At 43.4% G+C, this 24,197-nt stretch overlaps 1 protein-coding gene across 1 annotated transcript in view; it reads right to left on the reverse strand.

Moving 5' to 3' along the window:
- LOC121568254 (uncharacterized protein C14orf132) overlaps positions 1–16,465 on the reverse strand; it is a 48,043-nt gene extending 31,578 nt beyond the window's left edge. The window contains exon 1 of the mRNA XM_041878811.2: positions 16,328–16,465. Within this exon, the coding sequence (XP_041734745.1) occupies positions 16,328–16,357 (30 nt within the window). The 5' untranslated portion in view covers positions 16,358–16,465. The remainder of the gene's footprint in view (positions 1–16,327) is intronic.
- Positions 16,466–24,197: the final 7,732 nt, after the last annotated feature.

The raw sequence follows: 24,197 nt of genomic DNA on the forward strand, positions 1-24,197 counted from the left end.
TTTAAACATGTTGGTATTACAGACTCAGTCAGGGACATGTTGAAAATGTCAGTGAAGACACTTACAAGTTGGTCAGCGCATGCTCGGAGTACACGTCCTGGTAATCCGTCTGGCCCAGCGGCCTTGTGAATGTTGACCTGCTTAAAAGACTTACTCATATCTGCTATGGAGAGAGTGATCACATGGTCATCTGGAACAGCTCATGCATGCTTTAGTGTTGCTTGTCTCGAAGCAAACATAGAAGTGATTTAGCTCGTCTGGTAGGCTCGTGTCACTGGGCAGCTCACAGCTGTGCTTCCCTTTGTAGTCTGTAATAGTTTGCAAGCCCTGCCATATCCGACGAGCGTCGGAGCCGGTGTAGTACGATTCAATCTTAGTCCTGTATTGACTCTTTGCCTGTTTGATGGTTTGTCGGAGGGCATAGTGGGATTTCTTATAAGTGTCCGGGTTAGAGTCCCGCTCCTTGAAAGCGGCAGCTCTACCCTTTAGCTCAGTGCGGATGTTGCCTGTATTCCATGGCTTCTGTTTGGGGTACGTACGGTTACTGTGGGGATGACGTCATCGATGCACTTATTGATGAAGCCAGTGACTGATGTGGTGTACTCCTCAATGCCATCGGAAGAATCCCGGAACATATTCAAGAGTGAGCTAGCAAAACAGTCCTGTAGCTTAGCATCTGTGTCATCTGACCACTTCCTTATTAACCGAGTCACTGGTGCTTCCTGCTTTAGTTTTTGCTTATAAGCAGGAATCAGGAGGATAGAATTATGGTCAGATTTGCGAAATGGAGGGCGAGGGAGAGCTTTGTACGCGTCTCTGTGTGTGGAGTAAAGGTGGTCTAGAGTTTTCTTTCCTTTGGTTGCACATTTAACATGCTGGTAGAAATTAGGTAGAACGGATTTAAGCTTCCCTGTATTAAAGTCCCCGGCCACTAGGAGTGCTGCCTCTGGATGAGCATTTTCCTGTTTGCTTATGGCCTTATACAGCTCATTGAGTGTAATCTTAGTGCCAGCATCGGTTTGTGGTGGTAAATAGACAGCTACGAAAAATATATCCCAGTTTACATATTTACTTATGGCCCTGCCTATGTCGTAACGATTTGTCTTTTAAATTATTTGAGCAAAACATATTTAACTTTATTTGGAATGGCAAGCCAGACAAAACTTGCTTATTTATAAAATTATTATGAGTTCGGGGGGCTAAAATTATCAAATATTAAAGCATTAAACATCTCACTAAAAGCATCAGTCATACATAAGTTATACTTAAACCCGAACTGGTTCTCCAGTAGAGTAGTAAGAATGGTTCATTCCTTGTTCAAAAATTGCCTTTTTCCTCTTTATCCAGATTACAACCTCTCACTTTGTTAATCAAAAATGGAACCTTTTTCTAAATATCACCCTTTCTAAAACAAGCCATACTGGTTGCAATTCCAGTTTCATCCTCCAGAAAAGACAGAACAAATATCACAACAAATAATATGGTTAAACTCAAATATACAAATCGCTAAAAAAAAAAAACTTTATGGATTTTTTTTTTTTTAAGGAATTATCATCTTTGTTAATGATATTATGAATAGGAAAGGTGGAAAACTGTTAACAAACATATGGAAATGCTCTATCCAAAATTGCAACCAACTGATTGCAGCATTACCGTAAAAACGGAGGTGGCAAGTGAAAGGGGGATAAAGTAAGGAACATGTTTGTTTGCCCTTTATTAAAGACTAAAATTGTCCCCAAAAATTGTCATAAATAAAAAAAGATATCAGTTTTACTTGAGTATCAAAATGTTGACCGCAGGGCCATACAGGTTGCAAAATAGTTGGGAAGAGATTTGATGTGCCGATTCGTGCCACATGGTTTATGAACTGATACGCAAAACAACACTTGATTCAAAACTTTTTCAATTTATATTACTATACAAAATTCTTGCCACAAACAGAATGTTATGTATTTGGGGCAAACAGCCATCTCAGCTCTGGAGATTTTGCTACGAAGAGACAGAATCATTAGATCACTTATTTCGCTATTGCCCCTATGTAGCTTGTTTCTGGTCACAGGTTAAGGAAAATATGAAAAATCACAACATTTATCAAAAAATAACCTTACAAATAGCACTTTTGGGAGATTTGGAAAACCATAGTCAACCAATCAACAATATAAAAATGTTTATCTTTAACTTACAATCTGTAGATACTTTGCAATTAGACAGGTTCAGAATGTATGTGAAAGATATTTTAAAAAATGAAAATACAAAGAGGGCGGTTTAGGGAGACCTTTTTTTTTCCACCTTTATTTAACCAGGTAAGCCAGTTGAGAACAAGTTCTCATTTACAACTGCGACCTGGCCAAGATAAAGCAAAGCAGTGTGATAAAAACAACAACAACACAGAGTTACACATGGGAGAAAACAAAACATACAGTCAATAACACAATAGAAAATCTACAGTGGGGAAAAAAAGTATTTAGTCAGCCACCAATTGTGCAAGTTCTCCCACTTAAAAAGATGAGAGATGCCTGTCATTTTCATCATAGGTACACGTCAACTATGACAGACAAATTAAGGAAAAAAAATCCAGAAAATCACATCGTAGGATTTTTTATGAATTTATTTGCAAATTATGGTGGAAAATAAGTATTTGGTCACCTACAAACAAGCAAGATTTCTGGCTCTCACAGACCTGTAACAACTTCTTTAAGAGGCTCCTCTGTCCTCCACTCGTTACCTGTATTACTGGCACCTGTTTGAACTTGTTATCAGTATAAAAGACACCTGTCCATAACCTCAAACAGTCACACTCCAAACTCCACTATGGCCAAGACCAAAGAGCTGTCAAAGGACACCAGAAACAAAATTGTAGACCTGCACCAGGCTGGGAAGACTGAATCTGCAATAGGTAAGCAGCTTGGTTTGAAGAAATCAACTGTGGGAGCAATTATTAGGAAATGGAAGACATACAAGACCACTGATAATCTCCCTCGATCTGGGGCTCCACGCAAGATCTCACCCCGTGGGGTCAACATGATCACAAGAACGGTGAGCAAAAATCCCAGAACCACACGGGGGGACCTAGTGAATGACCTGCAGAGAGCTGGGACCAAAGTAACAAAGCCTACCATCAGTAACACACTACGCCGCCAGGGACTCAAATCCTGCAGTGCAAGACGTGTCCCCTTGCTTAAGCCAGTACATGTCCAGGCCCGTCTGAAGTGCATTTGGATGATCCAGAAGAGGATTGGGAGAATGTCATATGGTCAGATGAAACCAAAATAGAACTTTTTGGTAAAAACTCAACTCGTCATGTTTGGAGGACAAAGAATGCTGAGTTGCATCCAAAGAACACCATACCTACTGTGAAGCATGGGGGTGGAAACATCATGCTTTGGGGCTGTTTTTTCTGCAAAGGGACCAGGTCGACTGATCCGTGTAAAGGAAAGAATGAATGGGGCCATGTATCGTGAGATTTTGAGTGAAAACCTCCTTCCATCAGCAAGGGCATTGAAGATGAAACGTGGCTGGGTCTTTCAGCATGACAATGATCCCAAACACACCGCCCGGGCAACGAAGGAGTGGCTTCGTAAGAAGCATTTCAAGGTCCTGGAGTGGCCTAGCCAGTCTCCAGATCTCAACCCCATAGAAAATCTTTGGAGGGAGTTGAAAGTCCGTGTTGCCCAGCGACAGCCTCAAAACATCACTGCTCTAGAGGAGATATGCATGGAGGAATGGGCCAAAATACCAGCAACAGTGTGTGAAAACCTTGTGAAGACTTACAGAAAACGTTTGACCTGTGTCATTGCCAACAAAGGGTATATAACAAAGTATTGAGAAACTTTTGTTATTGACCAAATACTTATTTTCCACCATAATTTGCAAATAAATTCATTAAAAATCCTACAATGTGATTTTCTGGATTTTTTTTTCTAATTTCGTCTGTCATAGTTGACGTGTACCTATGATGAAAATTACAGGCCTCTTTCATCTTTTTAAGTGGGAGAACTTGCACAATTGGTGGCTGACTAAATACTTTTTTGCCCCACTGTATATATATATATATATATATATATATATATATATATATATATATATATATATATATATATATATATATATATATATATATATACATACATACATAGATACACACACACACTTTTTTATTGAAACTCAGTTCAGAGTTAGAATAGTAGAATACACAGGTGTAATTTCATTAGCAGTGTTTCTGTTTTTATGTCAGTCACTGACAGTCACTCAATTAGCCTATGTCTATCCAGCTATCTAAACTTGTAGTAATCATGGTTGAATTACCGACTGGGGGCCCCCCATTGATTTTTTTTGTCTCTCTCGGGGGACCCCCAACAACATTTAATTTAGGGCCCCCAAAAGGCTAGGGCTGGCTCTGACTGCATGTGTGGGTATGGATGTGGGTACACAGAACCAGCGAGCCACTGCAGCCCCTCATGATGAGTTCAGATTTTTGTGCCCCCCCCATCAAATGACCCATCCCTGCTCTGGTGAATCAGTGGATAATATACAACTTTCAGACATTCTTTTTCGATTTAAGAAGTCATCTGAACATTTTATCCACTACAAATTCTCTAGAGACATTAAACTCTCAGATAAAACATTTCCCAAAAGGTAGAATATAAAATGTTTATTGTCTGATTTGTTAGACAAATATATTTTTTAATAATCCTTCGATTGCCGTAGCGGTTTACTTTTCATTATCATTCAAATTGGAAATGGCGTTGGTTCAGCTCCCAGAAAACAAAGACATTAACCAAATCGAGTTGAAAGTAGTAATGCTCTGTTTTCTTAAAGTTATTATAATAATTAGTCATTTAGCAGACACTCTTATCCAGAGCGACTTACAGGAGCAATTAGGGTTAAGTGCCTTGCTCAAGGGCACATCGACAGATTTTTCACCTAGTCGGCTCGGGGATTAGAACCAGCGACCTTTCAGTTACTGGCACAACGCTCTTAACCACTAAGCTACCTGCCGCCCGTAGGAGTCATTTTGCATGAGATTAGCTTGCGGAAGCATTTAAAGTGCAACCAATTACGTTTTCTATGTAGACTCGGATGTGTCATTGTCAAAATGGACCATGAAGAATAACATTTATTTTTAGTATGATATTACCACAAGCAAACATTTCCACTGTTAATGTGGACACTAAACATTTCTATGATCTTGTAAGCCACCCCTTGATGAATTTGTATTAGGTGTTATGACTAACTCAAGAGTCCAGGTTACATGGCCATTAGCATAACAGTCGTTCAACCACTATGTATCCCAATCCTTCTCAGCTGCAATGTTGTTACATTATTAATGCTTCATCACCCTCTCCACCCCCAGTCCCCCACCCTCTCAATATGCCCCCCATCCAAAAGTCCATGGAGCATAGAGGAATTACAGTCTGGACAGAGGATGTCTACGGTAAAAAAAAAAACGGGGATGTCTGGTCCAATGCTTGTAAGCCACAATAATTTACTCTCCATCTGCTGTGATGGCCAGAGGACTGAGAACTAAGGACAGATGAAGCTGACTGGAAGTTCACATAAACCAGAGAGATAAGGGCACACTGAAACAAACGTATCCTCACCGTTGCTTTCTTATTTACTTGACCTCATTCACATATGCTCTGCACTCTCACGCACTTACTTGGTCACATACATGTACATACACACAAACGCAAGCATATCTATGCACGCACGCACATTCTGAAGGGGATTGTTGGTCTGTGACAGTGTACTAGGTCATCCTCTCTTGAGAGAGGATGACCTAGTACATTTCAAGTGCAGTGGAGTCACTGCACTTGACAGTCACTGTCAGCTACCATCGTCCTCCACCTTTATCTACTGTGTGACTTGTTGTGCAACAGACATTACGTTAAAACTCTTTGGCTCAACTCTAACTAATTATTTCCTTCTATGTCACTTAAGCATGATCTGTCAATACAAGCACAATTTGTCAATACAAAAACGATGCCACTGTTCCTCGTGTGCACATGTGGAGAAAAACATACTGAAAAACAAAAATCACTTCCAGATCAAGAATGAGGACTATATACTAAATAAGTTTGAAATTGTGTCTATAGACATTTAATAAGCAGAGCACTCTATGGCTTTTACTGTCAAACATTGTGTTTTTATAATTATACCAGCTTGGCAATGGAGCAGATGCTCAGTACATGCAAGCCTGTGCCCTACTTAAGGCATTGCATTAACATTCTGCCATTTGATTAAAAACTGCCCAAAGAAAGAAGTTGATTAAACTATTACCAGCTGCTTATGCCCTTCCAACAAGTTCACTCAGGTGTAAAATAATCAAAATAATGGAGGAGATTGTTTGAGTTTATATGCCCTAACGTTTGAAAATTCTAACTTTACATAACGTTTATCAAAGCAATAAATTATTTTGAAAGAGGAAGCAAAGTATTTAAGCATTGTGTTCTCTTTTCAGTCTCCTCCATTTCCACTAACTATAGTTAACTGTAAGGATTTTTTTCCTAATAATAGTGTAAAATTAACACCTGTACAGAAAGACTTGTGTGAGGGCCAAATTGCAGGGGAGGAACTTCTTGATGCAATTAAAGCATTTACAGTGCCTTGCAAAAGTATTCATCCCCCTTGGCATTTTTTCTATTTTGTTGCATTACAACCTGTAATGTAAATGGATTTTTATTTGAATTTCATGTAATGGACATACACAAAATAGTCCAAATTGGTGAAGTGAAATGAAAAAATAACTTGTTTCAAAAAATTATAAAAAATTAATAACGGAAATGTGGTGAAGCCCCTAAATAAGATCTGGTGCAACCAATTACCTTCAGAAGTCACATAATTTGTTAAATAAAGTCCACCTGTGTGCAATCTAAGTGTCACATGATCTGTCACATGATCTCAGTATATATACACCTGTTCTGAAAGGCCCCAGAGTCTGCAACACCACCAAGGAAGCGGCACCATGAAGACCAAGGAGCTCTCCAAACAGGTCAGGGACAAAGTTGTGGAGAAGTACAGATCAGGGTTGGGTTAGAAAAAATATCTGAAACTTTGAACATCCCACGGAGCACCATTAAATCCATAAATATAAAATGGAAAGAATATGGCACCACAACAAACCTGCCAAGAGAGGGCCGCCCACCAAAACTCAACAGACCAGGCAAGGAGGGCATTAATCAGGGAGGCAACAAAGATACCAAAGAAACCCTGAAGGAGCTGCAAAGCTCCACAGCGAGGATTGGAGTATCTGTCCATAGGACCACTTTAAGCTGTACGCTCCACAGAGCTGGGCTTTACGGAAGAGTTGCCAGAAAAAAAGCCATTGCTTAAAGAAAAAAATAAGCTACCACGTTTGGTGTTCGCCAAAAGCTGCAATTGCGGCAAAGGTGGCTCTACAAAGTATTGACTTTGGGGTGGGGTGAATAGTTATGCACGCTCAAGTTCTGTTTTTCTGTCTTATTTCTTGTTTGTTTCACAATAAAAAATAGTTATAAAAATATCTTCAAAGTGGTAGGCATGTTGTGTAAATCAAATTATACAAACCCCAAAACATCCATTTTAATTCCAGGTTTTAAGGCAACAAAATAGGAAAAATGCCAAGGGGGGTGAATACTTTCGCAAGGCACTGTAGGCTAGGGGAAACTCCAGGGCTGGATGGCATACCAGTTGAGGTACATTACCGTTTGGGGTCACTTAGAAATGTCCTTGTTTTCTAAAGAAAAGCAATTTTTTTGTCCATTAAAATAGCATCAAATTGATCAATAATACAGTGTAGACATTGTTAATGTTGTAAATGGCTATAGTAGCTGAAAACGGCTGATTTTTAATGGAATATCTACATAGTTGAATATCTGGAGCATCAGCAATTGTTGGTTCGATTACAGGCTCAAAATGGCCAGAAACAAATAACTTTCTTCTGAAACTCGTCAGTCTATCCTTGTTCTGAGAAATTAAGGCTATTCCATGCGAGAAATTGCCAAGAAACTGAAGATCTCGTACAATGCTGTGTACTACTCCCTTCACAGAATAGCGCAAACTGGCTCTAACCAGAATAGAAAGAGGAGTGGGAGGCCCCGGTGCACAACTGAGCAAGAGGACAAATACATTAGTGTGTCTAGTTTGACAAAACAGACACTTCACAGGTCCTCAACTGGCAGCTTCATTAAATAGTACCCGCAAAACACCAGTCTCAACGTCAGCAGTGAAGAGGCGACTCCGGGATGCTGACCTTCTAGGCAGAGTTGAAAAGAAAAAGTCCAGTGTCTGTGTTCTTTTGGCCATTATAATATTTTATTTTTATTGGCCAGTCTGAGATATGGCTTTTTCTTTGCAACTCTGCCTAGAAGGTCAGCATCCCGGAGTCGCCTCTTCACTGTTGCCGTTGAGACTGGTGTTTTGCGGGTACTATTTAATGAAGCTGCCTTAGCTTAGTGATGAGCTTTGAGGGCACTATGGTGTTCAAAGCTGAGCTGTAGTCAATGAATAGCATTCTCACGTAGGTGTTACTCTTGTCCAGGTGGGAAAGGGCATCGTGGAGTGCAATAGAGATTGCATCATCTGTGGATCTGTTGGGGCAGTATGCAAATTGGAGTGGGTCTAGGGTTTCTGGGATAATGGTGTTGATGTGATCCATGACCAGCCTTTCAAAGCACTTCATGGCTACAGACGTGATCGGTAGTCATTTAGGCAGGTTGTCTTAGATTGCTGGGACTATGGTGGTCTGCTTTAAACATGTTGGTATTACAGACTCAGTCAGGGACATGTTGAAAATGTCAGTGAAGACACTTACAAGTTGGTCAGCGCATGCTCGGAGTACACGTCCTGGTAATCCGTCTGGCCCAGCGGCCTTGTGAATGTTGACCTGCTTAAAAGACTTACTCATATCTGCTATGGAGAGAGTGATCACATGGTCATCTGGAACAGCTCATGCATGCTTTAGTGTTGCTTGTCTCGAAGCAAACATAGAAGTGATTTAGCTCGTCTGGTAGGCTCGTGTCACTGGGCAGCTCACGGCTGTGCTTCCCTTTGTAGTCTGTAATAGTTTGCAAGCCCTGCCATATCCGACGAGCGTCGGAGCCGGTGTAGTGCGATTCAATCTTAGTCCTGTATTGACTCTTTGCCTGTTTGATGGTTTGTCGGAGGGCATAGTGGGATTTCTTATAAGTGTCCGGGTTAGAGTCCCGCTCCTTGAAAGCGGCAGCTCTACCCTTTAGCTCAGTGCGGATGTTGCCTGTATTCCATGGCTTCTGTTTGGGGTACGTACGGTTACTGTGGGGATGACGTCATCGATGCACTTATTGATGAAGCCAGTGACTGATGTGGTGTACTCCTCAATGCCATCGGAAGAATCCCGGAACATATTCAAGAGTGAGCTAGCAAAACAGTCCTGTAGCTTAGCATCTGTGTCATCTGACCACTTCCTTATTAACCGAGTCACTGGTGCTTCCTGCTTTAGTTTTTGCTTATAAGCAGGAATCAGGAGGATAGAATTATGGTCAGATTTGCGAAATGGAGGGCGAGGGAGAGCTTTGTACGCGTCTCTGTGTGTGGAGTAAAGGTGGTCTAGAGTTTTCTTTCCTTTGGTTGCACATTTAACATGCTGGTAGAAATTAGGTAGAACGGATTTAAGCTTCCCTGTATTAAAGTCCCCGGCCACTAGGAGTGCTGCCTCTGGATGAGCATTTTCCTGTTTGCTTATGGCCTTATACAGCTCATTGAGTGTAATCTTAGTGCCAGCATCGGTTTGTGGTGGTAAATAGACAGCTACGAAAAATATATCCCAGTTTACATATTTACTTATGGCCCTGCCTATGTCGAACGATTTGTCTTTTAAATTATTTGAGCAAAACATATTTAACTTTATTTGGAATGGCAAGCCAGACAAAACTTGCTTATTTATAAAATTATTATGAGTTCGGGGGGCTAAAATTATCAAATATTAAAGCATTAAACATCTCACTAAAAGCATCAGTCATACATAAGTTATACTTAAACCCGAACTGGTTCTCCAGTAGAGTAGTAAGAATGGTTCATTCCTTGTTCAAAAATTGCCTTTTTCCTCTTTATCCAGATTACAACCTCTCACTTTGTTAATCAAAAATGGAACCTTTTTCTAAATATCACCCTTTCTAAAACAAGCCATACTGGTTGCAATTCCAGTTTCATCCTCCAGAAAAGACAGAACAAATATCACAACAAATAATATGGTTAAACTCAAATATACAAATCGCTAAAAAAAAAAAAACTTTATGGATTTTTTTTTTTTTAAGGAATTATCATCTTTGTTAATGATATTATGAATAGGAAAGGTGGAAAACTGTTAACAAACATATGGAAATGCTCTATCCAAAATTGCAACCAACTGATTGCAGCATTACCGTAAAAACGGAGGTGGCAAGTGAAAGGGGGATAAAGTAAGGAACATGTTTGTTTGCCCTTTATTAAAGACTAAAATTGTCCCCAAAAATTGTCATAAATAAAAAAAGATATCAGTTTTACTTGAGTATCAAAATGTTGACCGCAGGGCCATACAGGTTGCAAAATAGTTGGGAAGAGATTTGATGTGCCGATTCGTGCCACATGGTTTATGAACTGATACGCAAAACAACACTTGATTCAAAACTTTTTCAATTTATATTACTATACAAAATTCTTGCCACAAACAGAATGTTATGTATTTGGGGCAAACAGCCATCTCAGCTCTGGAGATTTTGCTACGAAGAGACAGAATCATTAGATCACTTATTTCGCTATTGCCCCTATGTAGCTTGTTTCTGGTCACAGGTTAAGGAAAATATGAAAAATCACAACATTTATCAAAAAATAACCTTACAAATAGCACTTTTGGGAGATTTGGAAAACCATAGTCAACCAATCAACAATATAAAAATGTTTATCTTTAACTTACAATCTGTAGATACTTTGCAATTAGACAGGTTCAGAATGTATGTGAAAGATATTTTAAAAATGAAAATACAAAGAGGGCGGTTTAGGGAGACCTTTTTTTTTCCACCTTTATTTAACCAGGTAAGCCAGTTGAGAACAAGTTCTCATTTACAACTGCGACCTGGCCAAGATAAAGCAAAGCAGTGTGATAAAAACAACAACAACACAGAGTTACACATGGGAGAAAACAAAACATACAGTCAATAACACAATAGAAAATCTATATACAGTGTGTGCAAATGTAGTAAGTTATGGAGGTAAGACAATAAATAGGCCATAGTGCAAAATAATTACAATTTAGTATTAACACTGGAGTGATAGATGTGCAGAAGAAGATGTGCAAATAGAGATACTGGGATGCAAGTGAGCAAAATAAATAAACAATATGGGGATGAGGTAGTTGGGTGGGCTAATTACAGATGGGCTGTGTACAGGTGCAGTGATCGGTAAGCTGCTCTGACAACTGATGCTTAAAGTTAGTGAGGGAGATAAGAGTCTCCAGCTTCAGAGATTTTTGCAGTTTGTTCCATTCATTAGCAGCAGAGAACTGGAAGGAATGGCGGCCAAAGGAGGTGTTGGCTTTGGGGATGACCAGTGAGATATACCTGCTGGAGCGCATACTACGGGTGGGTGTTGCTATGGTGACCAATGAGCTAAGATAAGGCAGGGATTTGCCTAGCAGTGATTTATAGATGACCTGGAGCCAGTGGGTTTGGCGACGAATATGTAGTGAGGGCCAGCCAACGAGAGTGTACAGGTCACAATGGTGGGTAGTGTATGGGGCTTTGGTGACAAAACGGATGGCACTGTTATAGACTACATCCAATTTGCTGAGTAGAGTGTTGGAGGCTATTTTGTAAATGACATCGCCGAAGTCAAGGATCGGTAGGATAGTCAGTTTTACGAGGGCATGTTTGGCAGCATGAGTGAAGGAGGCTTTGTTGCCGGGGTGTTAAGCATATCCCAGTTTAGGTCACCAAGCAGTACGAACTCTGAGATAGGTGGGATGGACTGAGAGTAGCTGAGGGGTAGTATTAAAAGCTTATGTTCTACAGTGCATTCGGAAAGTATTCAGACTTCTTCCCCTTTTCCACTTTTTGTTACGTTATAGCCTTATTCTAAAATTGATTAAATGAATCTTTCTTCATCATCCTACACACAATACCTCATAATGATAAAGTGAAAACAGGATTTTTGAAATGTTTACTAACTTATTAAAAATTAAAAATACTTATTTACATAAGTATTCAGACCCTTAGCTATGAGACTCAAAATTTAGCTCAGGTGCATCCTGTTTCCATTAATCATCCTTGAAATGTTTCTACTACTTGATTGGAGTCCACCTGTGGTAAATTGAATTGATTGGACATGATTTGGAAAAGGCACACACCTCTCTTTACAAGGTCCCACAGTTGACAGTGCGTGTCAGAGCAAAAACCAAGCCATGAGGTCAAAGGAATTGTCCGTAGAGCTCCGAGACAGGATTGTGTCAAGATACAGATCTGGGAAAGGGTACCAAAAAATGTCTGCAGCGTTGAAGGTCCCCAAGAACACAGTGGCCTCCATTCTTAAAATGGAAGAAGTTTGGAACCACCAAGACTCTTCCTAGAGCTGACCGCCCTGCCAAACTGAGCAATCGGGGGAGAAGGGCCTTGGTCAGGGAGGTGAACAAGAACCTGATGGTCAGTCTGACAGAGCTCCAGAGTTCCTCTGTGGAGATGGGAGAACCTTTCAGAAGGACACCTATCTCTGCATCACTCCACCAATCAGGCCTTTATGGTAGAGTGGCCAGACGGAAGCCACTCCTCAGTAAATTTTTTTATTTTTTTTACTGTTTTTGCTTTGTCATTATGGGGTATTGTGTAGATTGATGATGAAAAAACAAAACAATTTAATCAATTTTAGAATAAGGCTGTAATGTAACAAAATGTGGAAAAAGGGGTCTGAATACTTTCCGAATGCACTGTATAATAGTCACGACTGAAGACACGATTTATAATGTATAAGTACTATCTAGATGTAATGTATATCAAAATCTCAAATTACTTAATTCTTGCTGTAACTACTGTAAAATAAAAAAAATACAAATGTGTCATGTATGTAAAATGTGTGTAGAATGTACATGTAACAAAAGAAAAAGCTGTAAAAACAAAGTTTATTTTGTCCTCCGAAGAGGGGATTACATGCAATTTCGTGAAGCATTCCTTATTTGATTTTTTTCATATTCAAGTGTTGTTTTACATGAAATGAGATGTGGTTTATTATTTATTACACATAGTGATTATTTAAAAACAACATTAAAAAGACTGCATGGGGGCTTTAAGAGCTGGATTGTTTACCCTTAAAGGGATTTTGGCAATAAGGCCCTACAGTGGAGTACTTTTTTTCAGTTCTTAAGGGAAGTCATATTACAGATTCATATCTTGAGACAAAACTTTGATCTGATGGTCCTAGAGCGATGCACGATTCAGAATGCCCCATCGTTCTGCAGACGTGGAGAGATGTGATAAGAACTCGGACAGGAACTCCAATAACTACTTATCCACTGTTGCTCTGAAAGACCAGTGCTGGATCATACCTGGAGGTTCATCCTAAACTTCAGTAGTTCCGTGGATACTGGATATAATAATACTGTTTTTCTCTAAACCCATCTCTCCTCACTCAAAATCAGTGGTCTAAGAGAGAGATATAAATTGGCAGTCACACTACTCTGGCTATTGTAGTTAAACTAACAATGTGATACTGTAAGTGGTAAAAATGTCAAAGTGTGTCCAGCCTAATGTATAAGTCCAGTCCAGTCAATATTGCTTGCCTTCATGAAAGCTAGATAGCTGCTTGGCAACCGAACATGCAACTTACACACAGTTCTACTATATTTACGTAAAAGGCCCCATGAAATGTTGCATGGGGGTAAGGGCAAGACACATTCTGGGAACAATTTAGTGATTCTCATGGGTGAAACACTTTGGCAATTGTTTAAAATATGGTTTGAAAATGAGTTGACAAGAGGTATTGGAGCAAATTGCTGAAAGAAATTGAGCAACCGCTTTCTCCTAACTTCAAGGAAATGACTCAGACAAACTATGTAGATCCTTTTATCGTGTTTTTGGAAAGTGTCTATGAGGATATTATTGAAAGATAATCATGTTTGTCTATGTACTTTCTTTTTCCCTTCAAAGGCTTTCAAACTGCTAAGTGTGTGTGTGAAGATGTGCTACCTGGTCAGATGGGGGATATTATACTGTGCAAAAATATAAAGGCAACATGTAAAGTGTTGGTCCCATGTTTCATGAGCTGAAATATTTGTATTTATTTATTTACTTTAACAAAATATCGCAGACATTTTTCATACGCACAAAAAGCTTATTTCTCTCAAATTGTGCACAAATTTGTTTACATCCCTGTTAGTGAGCATTTCTCCTTTGCCAAGATACTCCATCCACCTGACAGGTGTGGCATATCAAGAAGCTGATTAAACAGCATGATCATTACACAGGTGTACCTTGTGCTGGGGACAATAAAAGGCCACTAAAATGTGCAGTTGTGTCAACACAGATGTCTCAAGTTTTGAGGGAGTGTGCAATTGGCATGCTGACTGCAGGAATGTCCACCAGAGCTGTTGCCAGATAATTGTATTTTAATTTCGCTACCATAAGCCGCCTCCAACGTCATTTTAGAGAATTTGACAGTACATCCAACCGGCCTCACAACCGCAGACCATGTGTAACCACGCCAGCCCAGGACCTCCACATCCGGCTTCTTCACCTGCGGGATCGTCTGAGACCAGCCACCCGGACAGCTGATGAAACTGTGGGTTTGTCCAACTGAAGAATTTCTGCACAAACTGTCAGAAAGCTCATCTGCCTGCTGGTCGTCTTGACCTGACTGCAGTTCGGCGTCATAACAGACTTCAGTGGGCAAATGCTTACCTTCGATGGCCACTGGCATGCTGGAGAAGTGTGCTGTTCATGGATGAATCCTGGTTTCAACTGTACCGGGCAGATGGCAGACAGCATAGCATGCATGGCATTTTGTGGGCGAGCGGTTTGCTGATAATGTTGTGAACAGAGTGCCCCATGGTGACGGTGGGGTTATGGTATGGGCAGGCATAAGCTACAGACAATGAACACAATTGCATTTTATCTATGGCAATTTGAATGCACAGAGATACTGTTACGAGATCCTGAGGCCCATCGTCATGCCATTCATCCGCCTCCATCATTTCATGTTTCAGCATGATAATGCACAGACCCATGTCGCAAGGATCTGTACACAATTCCTGGAAGCTGAAAATGTCCCAGTTCTTCCATGGCCTGCATACTCACCAGACATGTCACCCATTGATTGATAATGTTTGAAATCCTCTGGATCTTCGTGTACGACAGCGTGTTCCAGTTCCCACCAATAACCAGGAACTTCGCAGAGCAATTGAAGAGTGGGACAAAATTCCACAATCAACAGCCTGATCAACTCTATGTGAAGGAGATGTCACGCAGCATGAGGCGAATGGGGGTCACACCAGATACTGACTGGTTTTCTGATCCACGCCCCTACCTTTAAAAAAAAAAAGGTATCTGTGACTAACAGATGCATGTCTGTATTCCAAGTCATGTGAAATCCATAGATCAGGGCCTAATTTATTTATTTAAATTGACTGATTTGCTTAAATGAACTGTAACTCAGTAAAATATTTGAAATTGTTGCGTTTATATGTTTGTTCAGCGCATATCACCTTTCAAAAAACGATCAAGTGGGTAATGTCAAATGTTGCAATAACCAGCAGGAAACCCCTCAACTTCAAAAGGAATAATGCAATAGCACTGGGTATGTACACACACTGATGTCAGTGAAAGGTAAATGCAGTGACAAATCTGCATGATCATAAGGCTATAATCTCTATCTGATTATAAATGTATGATTATGCTTATTATTAGGCTGTTATTAGTAGTGGTGGTGGTAGTTGAGGTAGGCTAGTAAAAGTAGTAAGTTGCCAGGTTTATACTCAATTTATAAAAAGCCCAATATCCCAGATGGAACAGTTTGCCAGAGGTGATCATTTTCCCGCAGTCAGTCATTTACCAACAGCAAGAAATAGTCCCTAATCGCTGTGAGCCCCTCTGCTGCACCTGCTAGCCTATCCTACACAACACCGCGCATCATGTCGGTCACCTGTCTGCATCCAAATGCCATTCACCTGTCCTGAAGTAAGTGAGACACTGCAGGCTACTGTTGCGCCACACTATGATGTAGGCTACCTTGAAAAACGGTAGCCTATCCAAAATCTCATAACAAGTGTTCACTTGATTAGCGTAATTGTAGCCTTAACACCGTGATGTCGTTGAGCGCTAAAATATTACAATTAGAACGGGGGGTTTCTTACCTGCGCTGACATCAAGGATAACTCCATCATTCGGTTACTGGGGTTCGGAAATAGGCAGACTGTTAGAAAATTCAATACACTAACAGTGTGTAAAATGTAAGATTGAGTAAAAGGAAAGCTTCTTCTTCAGCAAGGTCTCACCAGTGGTGCACACTACTACGCTTCGCTGGAACAGCTCGATCTTGATTCGTCTAAACGCACTTAATAGAATAGCTTTTTTTCCCCCTCTGCGGGAGTGGATTCGTGCTGCAGGCATACAAGGCAACCTTGCAGAATTATTGATGGAAGTTTGCCTTTGACAGTTAAACTCTTTGACACTTCTACCCCCTACTTCCCCTTCCTTAAGATGTTTTGAGGGGAGGACATTCTTTGGAGATGGATACCTGAATTATGTATTTATGTTTGAGTTCGTTGCCATGAGATAGGCAAGCTCTGTTATTCCCCCTTGTAAACAGTGTTGGACTGGCCATCTGGCACGAAAGGCTGGTCCATTTTAAGCCTAGTGGGCCTGTCTTAAATTGGGTTTTTTACGCAAAATTATAATTATCAGGCTAATAATCGGGGCCTCAAGGAACAAAAATGGCCCAATGTGTGGGCCTCAAGGGGAAAAAAATTGGCCCGTTTGTCAGAAATGCCAGAGATTGTTACTGGTCCCAGTCCGCCCCTGCTTCTAACTCAGACACAAAACATGTTGATGGGGTCATTTTAAGAGTTTTAAGAGGGATATTACCTATATTCACCCTCCTAGACCTGTAGTAGGTTAGGGTCACACATGGATTAAGAAATTACGTTGTATCATGCAGACCTAGAAACAATTAGAAAATACAATGTATTGGTCATTGTACTGTCCTCCTTAAGGTGTATGCAATCATAATTTGACAGCCAGCCAAACTCCAAGCAAGAACTGAACCAGAGCCAGGGATAGGCTTTCCATAAACCTCCAGTTATATAGTTACTACGGTGTCAAACTGTAACAATACAGAAAATGAAATTATTGGAGCAGCTCAGACTAAAACACAATATAAATGCACAACAGAGTCTAACCGATGTTTCATAGTCGCATAGTGAACAATACAATACTTGACCAACACTGTACATACAAAACGTACGTATCCTGCTTGAATATTGTTCTAAACAGGATTAGTATCTAAATAACATGTAAGCTAACTTAAGTGCGAAGAGAAATCACATGTAGAGAGAAGCTAGCTGCAAAACAGCACTTAACAGGCAGGCTAGACTAGCAAGGGAATACATGTAATTGATTTACTTAAAAACTCAGAATTAAAACATGACCTGCAGAAAATACTTACAATACTAAAAGATGAACATCTTAGAAATTATTTGCACTTACAGCCAATGCTTTACAAAGGCTTAACAAGAAGGATGGCAGAAGATAAACAGCAGTATTACGTCGCACTTTTCCAACAATGAGGCTGAACTGCATAATTTTTTATTTCCTGTTTTACCACCAACAAAGAAGTAGCACAGCATAGTACACGTTAGCTTCGGCTACACAGAACAGCCACTGGATGGTGCCAAATTAAACGCTTGGCCAAAAGAATAAAAGGCAGAATACTCCCCGTCTGGTGTGTGAAAGAGGCCACTATTAATTAACGTTACACACATACCTCAAAGACTAGCAAACCCTCAGTCTTCTTTGGGTAAAAGGAGTATGACCTCAGACAGGTCTCAGGAACTTCTTAGTGGTCCCCTGAGCAGTAATCTTGAGTTCCACTTTGCACACCTTACTGTCACTGCTGGTGAAGGTGGAAGTGACCAGTGCCATGGGCCACTCGTTGCGGGTGACTTGATTGTCTTTTAAGAGCACGAGATCTCGCTCTTGTAGGTTGCGGTGAGCTTCAGTCCACTTTCGTCGGCTCTGCAAGGTGGGGAGATACTCACGGCTCCAGCGAGACCAGAACTTACTGGCAAGGCTCTGCACCCATCTCTACTGGCTCTTGAAGAGGTCTGTCAGTGAAGTCTCCGGGAGGGGGGGTGCATCAACCTTTTGGGTAAGCAGCATAGCGGGAGTCAGGTAGAATGGTGAGTCTGGATCGGTGGAGACAGGAACTAGAGGTCTGGCATTGATTATGGCTGTGACCTCAGCCATAAGGGTGCACAGAACTTCATGTGAAAGGTGAGGAGACTTGTTCTGTAGCAGCATGGAGTCAAGGATTCTGCGTGCCACTCCAATCATGCGCTCCCAGGCACCTCCCATGTGTGAAGAGTGAGGAGGGTTGAATTCCCATGTGCAACCTTGTTCACTTAGGTAGCTCTGGACTCTAGGCCTCTGACGCTGCTACTTTCCGAGTTCAAACTCCTTACAGGCACCTATGAAGTTTGTTCCACAATCTGATCTTAGCTGTTTTGCTGGTCCACAGATGGCGAATAACCTCCTGAGGGCGTTGATGCAGCTGTAGGTGTGACTTCAACGTGCACTGACCGAGTGCTCATGCAGGTGAAAAGCACTGCCCAGCGTTTGCTTTGAGCTTGACCTTCTCTGGTACGGCGAGCAGTGACTGTCCAAGGGCCAAAGACATCCAAGCCCACATACGTGAAGGTAGGGGATGTACTGAGGTGTTCGGGTGGCAAGTCTGCCATTTTCTGTTCTTCATGTTTCCCACGGAGCTTCCGGCATGTGATGCACTTGTGTAGGACAGAGCTGATGAGCTTTTTACCCCCGACAATCCACAGGCCTGATGCTCTGACGAAGTGGCGGACTTGGTGCTTCACCTGCTCGTGGTAGTGCCGTACTAGCAGTGTGGAGATGTAGCTGTGTCTTGGTAGGACAAGTGGATTCTTCTCGCCGCTGTCCAGCCGTGCATGTTTTAGACGGTCTCCTATTCTGTTGAGACCTTCATCCGAGATGGGATTCAGCTTTGAAAGTGAACTGCACTTAAAAATGTTTATTTTCTCTTTGTGTGCAATGAACACCTCAGGGTAGGCTTCTCTTTGAACTGATGATTACATTCTTGGCTTGAGAAAGCTCTGCTGGGGTGCGGCGTTTGTTGCACTGATGCCAACCTCTGCATTTGTTCAGCTGGTCCGTCGGGTCTGGCTTGAGAGAGTTAGCAACATGGATGAGGAATGCGACAGCTCTCAGTAGGGATTTCCAGGTGGAGAACCGCTCGAAGCAATCTGAGGTAAGTGGTTTGTCTTTGACTTGAGTGATGTAACTTGTCACCTGGGGGCGGATTTCACCATCCAAGTCTGGACTGACCAGCTCGAAGGGAACTTTCGTCTCTGGGTGAGCTTGGTTAGGTTTGTACAGGAACGCTGGTCCCGTGAACCATGATGTACTGGTGAGCTGGGAAGCGGGAACTGACCTTCAGGCGTGGTCGGCGGCATTGTGTTCTGGGGGCACGTAGTGCCACTGCTCCAGGCATGTTGATTGACGGATGCGTTGGACTCTGTTGTGCACAAACATACTCAGCGTTTAGTCTCATTGTATATGTATCCCAAGACTAATTTACTGTCACAGTAGAAGTGAACGATGTCTGGTTTGAGGTCTATTTTTTCTAGGATTTCTACTGCCAACACTGCTCCACATAGTTTTGAGGCGGGGTATGGTAGGCTCAGATTGAGGGGTTAACTATTTTTTTTTTTAAACAAAGCCCACTTCACTTTGTCCATCTTCATCAGTTGCTCTGATGTACGCCACTGCACCGATGGCTTTGTTGGAAGCATTTGAAAACACACATACAGTTGAAGTCGGAAGTTTACATACACTTAGGTACACAAATGTCTTTTTAACAAATTATAGTTTTGGCAAATCGGTTAGGACATCTACTTTGTGCATGACACAAGTAATTTTTCCAACAACTGTTTACAGACAGATTATTTCACTTATAATTCACTGTATCACAATTCCAGTGGGTCAGAAGTTAACATACTGTAACGATCCCTGCAGTCTGAGTCGGTTTCTGTCTGGGTATTAGTTTTTCTGCTCGGGATCTCCAGTTTCCCGAGGGTTCTGGAACGCTCCCTGCCTGGTTGCCGGGCAACGTTGCTAGGCGGGAGCTCTCTTGATTTCCGCACCTGCATCCCATCAGCAATCTGCACACCTGGTCCTGATCATCACCCTTCTTAGGCTCTGTCCTAACATCCATTCCCTGCCGGATCGTTAGCCATGAACAGTATGTTTGTCCGTGTATCAGCCTTGGAACTTCTAGCGTTAGTTTTGTTGTTTTGCACCTTTTTGACTTGCTGTATACTTACCTCCGTTTTGTTCTATCTGCAGTCACTCACCCGGAACCTTCACCCAACCTCTGCCTGATGGTCGGCGGCTGCCGAGCCATTACTGGACCTACCACTGCACCCTCAACAACCCATCCACGCCACCCGCTCTGTTCCCTGGATTATTCAGCCTCACTCGTGGATCTATTAAATAAACACTCACCTTTGTTTCAACTTACCTTGTCCTGGTCTGCTTCTGGGTTCTGGCTTAGTAAACCGTGACAGAACGATCCGGCCAGTAATGAACCCAGCGGACCTGGACTCTGTTCGCCATGCCATTACCCATCAGGAGAAGATGTTGGGCCATCATAGCACGGAGCTACAGGAGATCGCGTTGGCAGTTCGGAACCTTTCTACCGGTCTGACGGAGGTCCAGAACCAGCGCAAGTTCCGGTGGAGGATCCACTACCGGTTTCACCCATCTCGCCTGCCGCTTCTGGAGCTGTGTCCTTCCGTGAGCCCAAGGTTCCGACGCCGGATAAATATGAGGGGGAGCTGGGAAGATGCCGTTCTTTCCTTATGCAGTGTGGGTTAGTGTTCGATCTACAGCCCTACTCTTATGCCACAGACAAGGCTAGGATAGCCTTTGTGATTGAGTTACTGCGTGGTCGAGCGCTGGAGTGGGCTTCAGCCGTTTGGGAACGACAAGACCCCTGCATGGCTTCATACCAGGGGTTCACGGCCGAGATGAGGAAGCTCTTCGACCATTCCGTCCGAGGAAGGGACGCAGCTAGGCGCCTGTTTTCGCTTCACCAAGGAACTCGCAGCGTGGCCGACTTCGTGATCGAGTTCAAGACGTTGGCTGTGGAGAGTGGGTGGAATGAGGAGTCTCTGCAAGCGGCCTTTTACCAGGGTCTGTCGGAGCAGCTCAAGGATGAGTTGATCTCCTATCCGGAGCCTAGTGACCTGGACAGCTTGGTAGCCTTGTCTATTCGGGTGGATAATCGAGTCCGAGAGCGAAGGAGGGAGAAGCAATGGGTTCCGTCCAATCGATCAGCTTCTCAGGTTCCAGTCGGGTCGGGGATTGGACCAGAATACGTCGATCATCGTCCACCACACAGGATTAGTGGAGAGGTCCTGTCTCCCGATTCTGAACCAATGCAAGTAGGGCGGCACGGGTTAACCAAGGAGGAACGCCAACTCAGACGTAGGACTAACTGTTGCCTCTACTGTGGTGGTTCGGGACATTACCTCGCCACCTGTTCCCGGCGGTCGTCAAACTGCGCGGCTCGCTAAAGTTGGGAGGACTTTTAGCGAGCCAGTTTCGACCTCTCAATACCTCTGTCAGACCCCGTTTCCCGGCTACCCTTATGAACAGGAATCAGAGCTTAGCGATTAACGCTTTGCTCGATTCAGGTGCCGATGGAAGCTTTCTTGATGCCGAGTTGGTGGAACAGCTGGGGCTTTCCAAGGAGCAATTGCCGGAAGCCATTGAAGCGACCACTCTGAACGGCAGTAGTCTGGCACGTATCACGATGAGGACTGAACCGGTTAAGATGCTGTTGTCGGGGAATCATTCGGAGATGATTTCATTCTTCATTCTGCCGTCTTCCCATGTTCCTCTGGTCCTTGGATACCCCTGGCTGAAGGAACACAATCCCACGTTCGATTGGGTGACGGGCAAGGTAACGAGTTGGAGCCTTGATTGTCATGCTAACTGTCTCAAGACTGCCTGTCCCCATTCGGTTCCCAGTCAGGTGATTGAGGCTAAACCCCCAGATTTGTCCCTGGTTCCCGAGACATATCACGATTTGGGGGAAGTGTTCAGTAAGCAGAAGGCTCTGTCACTCCCTCCCCACCGACCATATGATTGTGCCATCAACCTGTTCCCTGGAGCTGTCTACCCTAAGGGAAGGTTATACAGTATCTCCCGACCTGAACGTGAGGCTTTGGAGACCTACATCAAGGAGTCCCTAGCTGCTGGTCTCGTTCGTCCCTCGTCATCACCCCTGGGGGGCAGGATTCTTCTTTGTGGGTAAGAAGGATGGCTCTCTTCGACCGTGTATTGATTATCGGGGGTTGAATGACATCACGGTCAAGAACAAGTATCCCCTGCCCTTGATGAGTTCTGCCTTCGACTCCTTACAGGGTGCTACGGTGTTCACCAAGCTAGACCCTACGCAATGCGTATCACATGGTCCGGATCAGAGAGGGGGACGAGTGGTTGACGGGTTTCAATACACCGATGGGTCGCTTCGAGTATCAGGTGATGCCGTTTGGACTGACCAATGCTCCAGCGGTATTCCAGAGTATGGTGAACGACGTCCTGAGAGATATGATCGGTCTCTTTGTGTTTGTTTACCTGGATGACATTCTGATCTTCTCGAAGGAACCTTCCGACCACGTCCAGCATGTCCGGCAGGTTCTGCAGCGATTGTTGGAGAATCGCCTGTTCGTGAAGGCCGAGAAGTGCGAGTTTCACGCCCACACGACATCCTTTCTCGGGTACATCATCTCCAGGGGAGAGATTAGGATGGACCAGGAGAAGGTTAGAGCGGTTCTGGAATGGGCCCAGCCCGGTACGAGATTGCAGCTCCAGAGATTTTTTGGGGTTTGCGAATTTCTACCGCAGATTCATCCGGGATTACAGCCGTGTGGCCGCCTCCGTTAACTGCCTTGACTTCCAGTATCAGGATCTTCAAGTGGAATCCGGAGGCGGATCGAGCGTTTCTGGATTTGAAGAGGCGATTCACCAACGCACCGATTCTCTCTCAACCGGACACGGCCCGTCAGTTCGTCGTTGAAGTGGACGCGTCTGATGTGGGAGTTGGCGCCATCCTGTCGCAGCGATGCTCCACGGACAGTAAACTCCATCCCTGCGCCTACTACTCTCGTCGCCTTTCGCCTGCGGAGAGGAATTACGATGTGGGTAACCGGGAGCTTCTCGCGGTGAAACTTGCCTTGGAGGAGTGGCGCCACTGGTTGGAGGGGGCGGAGCAACCGTTTATTGTCTGGACTGACCACAAGAATCTTGCTTACGTGCAATCGGCTAGACGTCTCAACTCCCGTCAGGCCAGGTGGGCGTTGTTTTTCGGACGATTCAATTTTTCCCTGACGTTCCGACCTGGATCTAAGAACGGCAAGGCGGACGCCTTGTCCCGGATGTTCTCCAAGACGGAGGAGAGTGGGTCCAAGACCGAGACAATTCTCCCCGGGACTGCGTCGTGGGAGCAGTTAGGTGGAAGATTGAGGAGGAGGTGATGGCGGCCCTTCGGACGCAGCCCGGTCCCCGTAGCGGTCCACCCGGTCGGTTGTTTGTGCCTGAGTCGGTTCGTCCTGCTGTCCTCAAATGGTCCCACGCCAGCAAGATGGCTTGTCACCCTGGCGTGGCTCGGACGATGGCGTTTCTTCGCAGACGTTTTTGGTGGCCTGCCATGGCCGAGGATACTCGGGGTTATGTTGCTGCCTGTCCAGTGTGTGCGCAGAATAAGAGTACCAATCGGCCCAGCTCTGGACTACTTCACCCCCTTCCTATTCCCCGGCGACCATGGTCGCATCTGGCCCTGGACTTTGTCACTGGGTTGCCCGCTTCTGAGGGAAACACGGTCGTTCTGACTATCGTGGACAGATTCAGCAAGTTCGCCCACTTTGTGCCTATTGCCAAGCTTCCCTCTGCCTCGGAGACGTCCGAGAT

Source organism: Coregonus clupeaformis, chromosome 6 (genome assembly GCF_020615455.1).
Source record: "Coregonus clupeaformis isolate EN_2021a chromosome 6, ASM2061545v1, whole genome shotgun sequence".
Classification (NCBI taxonomy): Eukaryota; Metazoa; Chordata; class Actinopteri; order Salmoniformes; family Salmonidae; genus Coregonus; species Coregonus clupeaformis.